General features: G+C 34.3%; 1 protein-coding gene across 1 annotated transcript in view; it reads left to right on the top strand.

The window, feature by feature from the left end:
* Nucleotides 1-940: 940 nt before the first annotated feature.
* LOC130013148 (xanthine dehydrogenase/oxidase-like) overlaps nt 941-12,147 on the top strand; it is a 251,682-nt gene continuing 240,475 nt past the window's right edge. Inside the window, exons 1-6 of the mRNA XM_056101763.1 lie at nt 941-1,126; nt 2,025-2,164; nt 3,035-3,204; nt 4,200-4,360; nt 4,825-4,901; nt 6,087-6,169. Of these exons, the coding sequence (XP_055957738.1) occupies nt 1,065-1,126; nt 2,025-2,164; nt 3,035-3,204; nt 4,200-4,360; nt 4,825-4,901; nt 6,087-6,169 (693 nt within the window). The 5' untranslated portion in view covers nt 941-1,064. The remainder of the gene's footprint in view (nt 1,127-2,024; nt 2,165-3,034; nt 3,205-4,199; nt 4,361-4,824; nt 4,902-6,086; nt 6,170-12,147) is intronic.

Below are 12,147 nucleotides of genomic sequence, written 5' to 3'. Positions count from 1 at the left end.
TACCATCGGTATAGCTTACTTGTCTTTTTTTAGTTAAAGGGCCAATCCCGATAATATTTTGGAGAATAAAACTGCTTAATCTATAAAACTCATGAAAATCCCATACCTAATGGCCGAGCAACTAATTCAATATTTGTGAAATGTTTTCAAACATCTTACACCCGTCAGTCTTCATCTGGTTCTGGAAATGGAGACCGGTGTCCCAAGCTGTATTATATATGTGCGGTGTCTGGATAAAACCAGACTTTTATTTTATAAAAACAATGTGTAGGTGAAATTTACCTTTCGTTATCCAGTACGGCACATATGGGTCATTCACTGTATAGACCTCTAAAGGAACAGCGATAGTTTATCAGGTCATCCAACGAAAAAATTGACCAGAAATCTTAAAAGGGTGTACGGATAAGCATTTTTGACGTTCACGTCTAAACAACTCAATATTTCGAGCTTAAATTTTGAGACAAGGTAAATACACCATTCCTCTATATTTTGGCGCTTAAATTTCATATGAACTCAGACTTTTATTTTTGAGACTCTTTTCAAATCGGGATAGTCACTTTAAATTAAGAATTGGAAATTCATACTGCCGAGCTATAGACTTTTGCAAATTTCAAGAGCTGTATTAGTTACTTTAGTAACGAAGTCTTAGAGCTGTATATATTTTCGAATTCTGTACACCCAAAAATGATCGAAGAATATGCGGTATTTGAAGTTTAAACATCCACAGTATTGTAGTAAAATTGCCCAGTCTCCCTTGTGTCTATAATGCATTATGAATACTGTAACGCAGTTTCGAAGTAAAGTGTCCCACGAGTCCCAAATTGCTTATTTTTTCAAACCTTTTCGCAATTGGCCATTTCTGTGGATTAATTTTGTTTACAAAATAATGTCACGTGACGGCATACAAATTCTTCACGTGATCTTATCATGTGATTACACCGACATGCACTCTTAAAGTTTTTGTTATCAATTGCAAACGGTGACGAAGTGATTTACTGTTAGGTCTTGCATGATATCGGGGTTGACAGTGGCAAGTAGCAGACGCACATTTGTTACACCTTAAAATGCCGGTTTGCATAAACAGTGCCAGGCCCGACTTTGTGCAGTGTCCTGTCTGCCATGCAAGGTTTGTTGACACCACCCACTTTGACGTACATTTAGGCCTACAATATATTGTACGGTACAATATTATTTAAAAGAGCATGAGTTTTTGATTATAATTAAACCTATATGTTGTTGGTGAATCAACAATAATTATTTGATTATTTGACATTATTTTATATCCAATTAAGAATTTAATTGTCATTTCTTGCTCCTTATTCTTAGCTAGCTATTTTTCTGAAATTAAAGTGTTTTTTGTTTCCTGGGCCAGCCTTATAATGTCAAATCCAGGGACTAATAGAAACAATATTATTCGAACTTTGCAAATAGATTTACTACAATTTAGAAAGGGCTTGATTTTTGTACGCTTGGTACTATCATAGGCCTAGTTTGCGCAATTCGACCAAGAAATTTAAAATGGAAAATTCAGAAATATTTGAAATAATTTTATTTATTAAAAGGTCAGATTTGATGTTTGGAAAATCCAACCTATAGGCTATGCGAGTTTGGTCTAAATTTGGAATATCAGACCTGATTTGGATTAAAAGCGCTGCTGATCATCAGTAGCATTTTACAGACAAAATCTAATTTGTCACAGTGTAATTTAATCCATATTCTAAAATATACCGGTACTCAAATTGATTATTTCACATTTGATTAAAGAAACTAAACCAAAATATCATTGCCAGATAATTTTCTGCAAAATTTTAAATTGATTAAATATTTGTAAATAATGGAAAGGAACCATTTTTGAACTGACTTTTAGATTCAACTTTTACAATACGACCATCAGTGTCTTGAAATAAATTTGTGCCCTTGATTTGAAATATTCTCAAGTTCCTAGGCTTCTTCTATAGCTGGAGCTTCAAGTGTTTACAAATTATGACAATAATACTACCCTAAATTAAAACACTTTTTTTCAGTCACAGTCCAGTAAAAGGTGAACTGAAAGATGGAGTCTATGCTGCAGATTGTCAAAACTGTGGACATTTTTTCAAGTTTCGAGCAGCGGGTCCTTTTCGATCAACATTTTCTGTGACCATAAATGGACAGAGTTATCCAGGTGAACAATTTCTTTTATTAATTTCTTCACAAAGAGAGGGGTCACAGTGGGTAAGACGCATTGGCCGAGAAAGTTCATCCAGATTTTCCGGCGTGGTTCCCCCTTGCCAGTGATGCAGGACTGATGGCCTGACAAGGACAGCTGACGAGGTCCTGTGTACACATTGGCATGCATGTAAAAGATCCCTTGATTTACAGTTAGAATTCAATATAAGAGTGGGTCATAGTGCCGTTTTTTCTTCTTTTTTTTATAAAGCTCATTTTAAATGGATTTATTTTGAAATTTGGTAGAAATCATTCATTGATGTCGAAGATGAAAGTTTGTAAAGTTTTTTTTAAAGTGGGGAAAAGTTTTTACCAGACACTGGTGTTTTAACAGTCTTTTGATAGTTAATAAGTCCATCATCCCAAAGAACAGTAACGTTTTTACTTATTGGTACTCCTTTGCAATTAAACTATAACACATACTTATGGAAGAACAATTACTGACGTATTTAGGTGACGTTTCGAAGAGTATTCTCTCAACGTTTTCAACCAAGTAGGCCTACAATACCAGATGTGTAAGGCAATTATATATAGACAAGCTATAACAAAAAATCAGAAACCATGCATGACAATAACAAGATCAAAGGCAATATGGCGCATATAAAGGATTAGTGAGGTCACTGATGATTGGCATTAATTAACATTGGAGATATTAATAATTAATCATAGGGGTAAATAATTTGAGACAGACAACCAATAATAACAAATCAGACGCCGTGGAATTGTTTTATTTATATAATTATTTTTATTTATTTATATCTAAAAATGCAGCCATTTTTTCTCCCATTTTATTTATGTTGTCTTTATATTTATTTTTTATTTGTAGTTGATAACTCGTATCCAGGAAGTACGTCTCTAAATGAGTTTTTACGTCAGAAAGGAATATCCCCTGGAACTAAAGTGATGTGTATAGAGGGAGGATGCGGTGTGTGTGTCGTGTCAGCCACCATAATGGATCCAGTCACTAGTAAACCAAGGACTTATGCTGTTAATTCTGTAAGTTTTTTTCATGTTAAATTTTGTACTTAGTACTATAAGAATATAGCAATCAATGTAGTTACAGTTCATAACAGGGTAAGAATCTTATGTCAGAATGTGTATATTGCAGTGTTGTGTATATTGCAGTGTTGTGTATATCATATTATACATGTGTATATATAGTACATATTATCATGGTTATATGTATATTGCAGTGTTGTATATATCGCATTTATATGTATATTGCAGTGTTGTATCAAATTTATATGTATATTTCAGTTTTGTATATATCATATTGATGTGTATATTATAGTGTTGTATATAGCATATTATGTGTATATTACAGTGTGTTTTATACATATAGAACTTAAAGTTGCAATTTCATATTTTTAAGTTATATTTTCAAAATTTATTAAAATAAAGCCTTAAAATAGATGGTATCTTTAAACAGTCCTACCTTGTTAAAGAATGATCCTATTAACCCTATAATTCACTATTGCCAGTTGAGAAATTGGCAAAAATATCATTTTCAACTTCAAATTCAAACGTTTGAAGATAGCTATTCCATGGGGGGAATAGAAAAACAAGGGAGGTAATTGTGTTATTATTTCCGGGGTGAATGTTTAAGTGTGAAAATGATACCTATGATCGTATAATAGTGAGTTGACAACCTATTGAGCAAAAGACATAGAAATAATTATGTTTTGACTTTCTTAGAAAATATAAAATTCTTGCTTTAAACATGATAAACTTTGTATTGGTGTGATGTTTTATTTTAACCCAGTAAAATAAGCCAAAACAGTGTTTACAGAAGACTGAAACTTTAAAAAAATTTGATGGGGGTGGCCCCCCCCCCCACACTCTACCAATTGCGCTACATCGGCTGCTGCGCAGCCTCGTGCCTCCGGCGTCACAAATTGTCAACATTTTATATAATTTCATTTGCCCCCCCCCAATATATATTTCACGACTACGCCTCTAGTTGTTTATATTACATTATGTGTATATTACAGTGCTGTGTACCGTTATTACAATGTGATGGTTGGGATATAACTACAATAGAAGGTTTAGGTAACACTAGAGATGGTATTAATCCTATACAACAACGTCTAGCTGATTATAATGGTACACAATGTGGTTTCTGTAGTCCAGCACAAGTCATGTCCATGAACAGGTCAGATGATTTACATTGTCATTTCTTACATCTGATATACATCAGAAATGTAGCCTACTATACAACTGCATAACCCAGTGTCAATTAATCTTGCCTAAGTTTTAAACCATTATATTAGATGTACAACTTTGTTTTCTATTGGGGGCCATAGTATTCGAGGGTCAAGGGAACTGAACTCTTGATTAGAATGTCTTGGTGTACCTGATAAAATGTCTGGCACTATATTTGACTATACTTGATATTTTGAACTTTGTACTGTATATATAAATAATATGAATAAAAAAGACAGATATGTGCCAGGCACAAAGACAGGCGCCAGAAGGACAGGGAAGGACAAAGCCTGAATTTTTGCCTGACAAATGTGACATTTGCTTTTCTGGCTTGTGTGGCAATAATTAAATTACCAAATAGGCGGCCAGCATAACATAATTAAACATCCATTATTTTTATTTTTATCAATATAGTTTGTTAAAGACGAATCCAAAACCTACAATGGAAGAAGTAGAACAAATAATGGATTCAACAGTTTGTCGATGTACAGGTGCGTCAAATAACCATCTAACTCTACTTTTGTTTTAAAATTTCGAACAAGTTCTGCAGGTTTTATATTTCTGGTCATATTTTGAGTTTGTGAACGTGACACAGACAAAAAATCTTAATGGAATCTTCAAGAGGAATGGTATTTAGGTTCATGATACACAACAGAGTTCTTGGGATTGCTCAATTTGGCATCAGAAAGAACAATAATGAATCATAGTTTTTCAAAAAGGTTTGCCGACTTCACATTCACATTTTGACTGTTGTAGCTTTAGAATATTTAACCAAAGCATAGCCCAATTACACTGGTAAACTAATACTGTTGACGTATAAACCGGTGCCGTTTAGTAATGACAAATTTTGTCATTAAATTATATAAGTGATCATTATTCTAAACTAGTGTTTAAACATACATTATGCAAGAGCTAAATCTGTCTATTGCAGGTTTTTCTTTAGACCTGAAATGTTTTCTAAATTATTAATTAGACATTAATTAACTTATCAAGGCCATAATCAACTCTCGATGGCATGGGATTACTCCGACATTAAATAGATCAGAACAGTTCAGCCATATTTTGATTTAAGCTAAAAATGGAGGAACGAGACTTAGCTTCGAACAACCAGTATATAGTGGTTGAACTTATTGCACACGTCTTGTAAAACCTTCAAAGGCTAATATTTTCGCTCGCAATAGAGTAATTTGAATGAAATTTTCAAATTATTTATTTTACATTATCGTTTTCGAACTATTATAGAAAGAATAGCTAGATCTTTATCTAAATCTTATATAATGTATCTTTAGTATGTATAGAAAGTGGTTAGAAATTATACAGTTGTCATTAATTAGCTGGTGAGTAATAAGTAGCTGTAAAAGATGTCACTACTGGTGTAAAAGCTTGACTAATTATAACAACCATCACTATTGAATACACAACCCTGGACAATAATGGTGTGTATCATTCAATAGTCACGGTTGTAACACCTGAGTGGCATAACACCTAGTTAATGACTTCTGCCTGATTACTACCAATTTTAAATACGGTAATAAACATTATGTATATGAAATGAAGTCTTTGATCTGCTAATGTTATATTATATTATATTTATTTATAAAAGTTATTTGTCGCTTATTCAACAATATCAACTTATTAAAAACCTGGTACAAAATAAGAATTATGTATTGTTACAGGTTACAGATCAATCCTGGATGCAATGAAATCATTTGCTGCTGATGCTGGTCCTGATCTTCCTGGTGGCCTAATTGATATTGAGGTTAAGTTGTCTAAACTTCTATATAATTATTGCAGATTAAAAATGATCTTGAAACATATAAGTAATTCATATGAATTCTAGTTTTATTACCGGGATGCAAGTATGTTAAATGCCACACATTCACGTAATGAAATGTAATAGTGTTTATCGTCTTACCTTTTCTGACGAGGCTAATGAAAATGTGCCTGTTGGATTTATTGACACCGATTTTAGAGTTTTGCTGCTGGTGGGTGAACATGTGTCTAGGAAAGATGACGATCATTGGTCTGTCGGATTAACCTCAAAATTGCTAATATGTTGAGTTTGTTTTAGCTTGAATTATTTCCTGTTTTTCTTTTGTAAAATGATAGGATTTAGAGAGAAAGATTTGTACGAAAACTGGTAATCCATGTACAGGAAAATGTTCTTCTGACCAACCACAGACCATGTTACATATGGTGACGGCTGGAAGTCAGTGGTTAAAACCAACCAATAAACAAGAGCTTTACACATTACTAAACCAACATAAGGCAGATAATTACAGACTTCTACATGGTAACACTGGCTATGGTGAGTTACAAATATGTTTTGACCTTTATGGGAGTTCCTGCAGCTTTAAATTACAAGACAGAGAGACTTTAAAAATAAATTTTTAACTGCTTGAAACAACTGCACTTGAGACTGTCAAAAGATGGTTTAATGTGTGCACATTGGATCATAAGGTCTGTCATTGAGTCAAGTGGCATGGTTTCGATTTCTGTGTCCTTCATTTTCCTCCCACTACTAAAGAGCCCTACCTGTAAGCGAATTATTGAAATAAAATTGAACCATATGTTAGTCCCAAAATGACCTAGTTTAATTTAATTTTCAGGTGTATACAAAGATATTGGTGATTGGAATTATTCTGTTTTGATTGATGTCAGAGGTGTTGTAGAATTCAACATAATTCAGGTAGGTTTCAGCTGGCACACTAACCAGGTGGTCATGGGTTAGGTGTTTGTACAATAATTTTTAAAACCATGATGAGTTTATTCAATGGGGCCTAATGAGGAAACTTTCGGGATCTGTCAGAATAGTGAGCTAAAATGGGGTTCCACAATGGCTTTTCTTTATTCAAATGAACACATATTTGCAAATTAATGGGGGGGGAGGGGGCAGGGGTGCTGAGCTATGAATGTATATCTTTTCATATGACTCAGATTCAGACTGTTTGTTGGAATGTAAATGATAGAGAGTTAATGTCTTGTGAAGGTATATAATAATGAGTTACTTCTTTGTTTTATTTTTAAAATAATAGCAAGGGGGAGCGACTATCAATCTTGGTTCCAACCTGACAATAACAAATCTACTGGAGTACTTCAGGATAAAGGCAGCTGAGAAAAATAACTATTTGAAATCATTCTACTCAAATATTTGTTTACATTTAGAAAAAGTTGCTACAACCTCAATTAGAAATGTAAGTTGAAGTTAGAAATCATGCTAAAATAATTGTTTGTGTTGCAATTATGTGCTTTAAAAAATGCAAATCTCTATCTCAATATCATCCACAGTTGTTGGTCAATTTAAATCAACATTGATGTTGTTGTCTTACCATGAGCACCATTGGTAATAAAGCAACTCGATGAATGTGGCTAAACATATCCCACAGGAGAATACTACCGGTGTAGACTGGAATAACCAGACACCAAAGACTGCCATTTAATTTCGACTCTTCGCGTATTTCCCCGAACATAACTGATTAGAAATTATAGTTAAAAATCAGTTTATATACATACATATTACATTGTTATATGCATTGCGACCCATTTGTGTTCATTTGTAGGTGCCAAAGAATAGATATTTAGTTGCTTTAAATCATAATAAACAGTGACAAGTTTCAGTTTGAAACCTTTATATTTATGTTATTCTTGTGAATATGAAAATTATTCTGGTTATTGGTAATTAAGTTTTATTAATGGTGCCTGAAAATCTGAAAATAATTAATGAAACAATCATATTAATAGACTACTTTTCCAGTTTAAACCTTTAGCCGCAATACGCATATGAATATCTCTCTTACAAATTTTAAAATAATGCTCTAATTTTAATATGTTTCTATACTTTGTGTTCCAGCTTGGAACTTGGGCTGGAAACCTGATGTTGAAGCACAAACACCCAGAGTTCGTATCGGACATTTATTGTATTCTTGAGGCTATGAAAACTACTCTGGTTATTGGTAAGTTAAGTTTTATTTATGTTTTTGGTTATTGATAAGTTTTAATGATGTGTTTGGTTATTGGTAAGTTTTAATTATGCATTTGGTTATTGGTAAATTAAGTTTTAATTATGCTTTCGGTTATTGCACAATTTGCAGAGTGCTAGAGTTTCCTAATAAGAATTGTGAAATTATGGATAATGAGAAAAAAATCAACCCAAATCTGTTAATGTGTTCTTTCCCACAGTTTCTGGTCTGAGATACAAATCCAGAAAGAATCCTGTGTGTAATCCTTGGTTTTCTCCATGTATTTGTGGGTTATCTGTGTGATACCTGGTTTTCAACATGTACTGTAATTGTGGGTTATCTCTGTACGATACCTGGTTTTCTCCATGTACCTGTGGTTATGTATATGTGAGATATCAGGTTTTCGACATGATCATAAGGGTCTTGAAAACAACATGTTGAAGGAAGCAATTAGAAGTAGTTTAGTTCTGTTGGATTTCAATCTGATGCTCACTCGTCACATTTATTTTAGTATCGCAAAACTTTCGTAGCACAGCTTATTTTATGGTCAGTGTAATATTTCATTTATCATAATTCAACAGGTGACAGTACTGGTAAAGAAATGAATTACAACATCACAGACTTCCTTAAACTGGATATGACTGGCAAGGCCATCACCATGGCAATGTTACCTATTGTTAACAACCCCAATGTCAATATTAGAACTTTCAAGGTTATGCCAAGACATCAGGTCAGTATATTTCAGTACAAAAATGCGCAGCCCCAAGAGTCTTATAATTAAAATAAACTCAATAAACCAAATTGGAAATTGAAATCTTTCACTGCCATATCTTTCCATACAGCTGTATCTGAAAATCGTAATTCTCTACCAGATGAACTTTGATCCATTTTGAATTTGAGTCCATTCAGATCTTGTCTAAAAACTTACCTGTTATGGAAATGAAATGGGGTTTAACATCCTAGTGTTCTGCTCCTACCGGGCTAATGAAGACTGGCATATGCCATACATTGTGCTATGAGGGAAATTTTGCCCAGACAGTGGCACTACTCTTGTATCGAATTCCAACTGTCAAGGGATCTTACGTGCATGCCAATATGTACACGGGACCTCAGTTTTTTTTCCGATCCGAACGACTAGACAGCTGTCCTTGTCAGGCCCTCCGTCCTGAATCACTGTCAACGGGGAACCCAGCTTGAAAATCCGGAAGAACTTTCTCGGTTGAACACCCGATCTCCAGGCTACCGAGCCAGCGTCTTACCCACTTAGCCACCGTGACCCCCTACCCGTTATGGACTCTGTTACTAAATATAAGCATAAACTCTTGTGTGTGACGATGATTCGGAAGCTTTGTTTTATAATCCATTGTGTTACAATTAAAATTAATGGACATTTTATATTATATTATATGATAAATGATCATTAGGATTGTTAAAGTCACGCAGCCACTTGTCAAGCAGACCAAATTATACTTTAATAGTAGTTATCGGTTCCCCCGTTGTATGTGACAAGGAGTAGGGTCGCCTGTACAACCTTGTGGGTTTTCTCCGGGTCCTGCTATTTCCTCCCACTGCTAAAGACCCCTATGTGCAAGCGAATTATTGAATTAAAATTGAACCATATATCATTCCTGAAATGACCTAGTCAAGTGGATGTTAAACCCCATTTCTAGAAAATAAAAAGAAAAAAAAAAGGAAATTATATTTACAGGGTATAAATACTTTCACAGATTTTTGTAATTAATTTAGTTGTTTACATTTATGTAATTTAACTGTTTACAATAACAGATTATGTTTGGTATTTTTAACAGAATGCTCATGCATATGTGTCTGCTGGTTTTAACATGGTGGTTGATGCAACACAGAATTATCTTGTTGCAGGAGCTCCAGTCCTGGCATATATTGGAATCAGCAAAGTATTTGTAAGTTAAAATTGGAAGTATATCATTGGAGGGAAGCTTATTAGAAGACCACCATTTTATTTCCTCATTCTCCATTGAAGGCTATTTCAAGCCCCTATTTGGTCTCAAAACTCATTAGTAAAAGTCATTATATGAATGATTTACTACACTAGGATCTGGAAGAGTTGTTATATGACCCGCATTCTGGTTGAAGTGAGGGATAAGCCAATGAAATGGTCCTGATATGGCGAGGTCTTAATGTTGTGCGATGCACGGAACTGTGGGTATACCACTAGAAACGTCAACGCTGATTGATTATTCAATGTCTGGCGTTATTATAGGGTCAAAAGCCGCTTGTGTGATCCCGAACGCCACCTTCCAGTACAACCCGTCAGATCTTCATGTAGTGTAGGCCATCGAAAGTATAAAAAAATGAAACGAAATATAGATCTGTATTTTAATCAGATTGCAGACATGCCAGGAATGAATCAAAGTTACACAATAAAGATTAAAGTAAAGAAATTTGACTCCAAAAAAACCCAAACTTACACTAATAAAATTGCTGAAATTTTCTTGTTACATTTTAGACTCGAGCTACTTTAACAGAGAATTATCTTTCTGGAAAACAACTTGGTGATCCAAATGTTCTTAAAGGTAATAAAACTTCATGTTTGGGAATTCTTCTTTCCAGCTGGTTGTTGTGGTGTATGTTGGAAGTAAATTTAAATATATTTAATGCTTTTGAAACCATTTCCACAGATAGCTTTGACATGTTTTCCCCCCAAACACTTTTTTACCTGACCTCCATCTTCATTAATGATCAAGTTCTTTGTTTAAAGCTAATCGTTAAAAGGTAGTTGATAGTAAGGCCAGACTAATTTGATTTTCTGTTTCAGAGTCTTCGGAGTCACATACACACAAGAGGTTTTGTTTGAAATTTTCCATGATTTTCAATAATTTCTGTCAGAGTTATGTCCCTTGATTACTTTGAAAAATCTTTTAGAGACCAAGTAAATCCTAATGTGTTACTTAAATGATTTCATTAATGACAATAGAAATAATATGCAACAACCCTTTTGGACTACTTGGACAGCATACCTGCTGTGGGGGCATGTTTTGTTGCCTGGCAACCTGTCCTGTTTTAGGTAATTTTTTTTTTTTGGGGGGGGGGGGAAACAGAAAATCAAGTTGGCGTGGCCTATATTATGTTGACCTAATCATCTATTGGAACAGGAGGATTCGTAAAATTCAATCTGGCACTGTGTAATTGTGAAAATGTGTTCATATATTTCAGGTGCTTTGACGACATTATCTGGTGAATTAGTAACAGACACAGTGACGTCACTTACTCCAGGTCCTTACAGAAAAAGTGTTGCCCTCAATTTATTTTATAAGGTACGTATATCTTAACACCCATGATAGTATTGATTATCTACATCTAGACCCAAGGCTGCCTCAAATCACCGAGGGAGCCATGGTGACCAAGTGAGTAAGATTCTGGCTCACTAACCATGAGGTCCTGGGGTTACAGAGAAATTCCCTGGAATTTATCAAGAATGGTTTCCCCCTGTCACAGGGTGCAGGGTGGAGGGCCTCGCAAGGGAATTCTAGTCATTTGGATGAGAAGAAAAAGCACGGTCTTGTGTACATACTTTTCTTTTTATACTCAAACGTGTATTAATACTCTGTAATTTATGTTTTTATATATTTAGTTTGTATTAGATATATGTTGCCAGATTGTAAATCCACGATATCTGAGTGGTTGTACTGACCTTATCCGACCTTTATCGTGTGGACAACAGAGCTTTGATACACATCCAGAAGAATATCCAGTCTCAAAACCAATGATTAAACTAGGTGCTACGTTACAGGTTTGTTGA

Source organism: Patella vulgata, chromosome 6 (genome assembly GCF_932274485.2).
Source record: "Patella vulgata chromosome 6, xgPatVulg1.2, whole genome shotgun sequence".
Classification (NCBI taxonomy): domain Eukaryota; kingdom Metazoa; phylum Mollusca; class Gastropoda; family Patellidae; genus Patella; species Patella vulgata.
The sequence above is the reverse complement of the archived record's forward strand: the minus strand, read 5'-3'. Positions and strand labels throughout refer to the sequence as shown.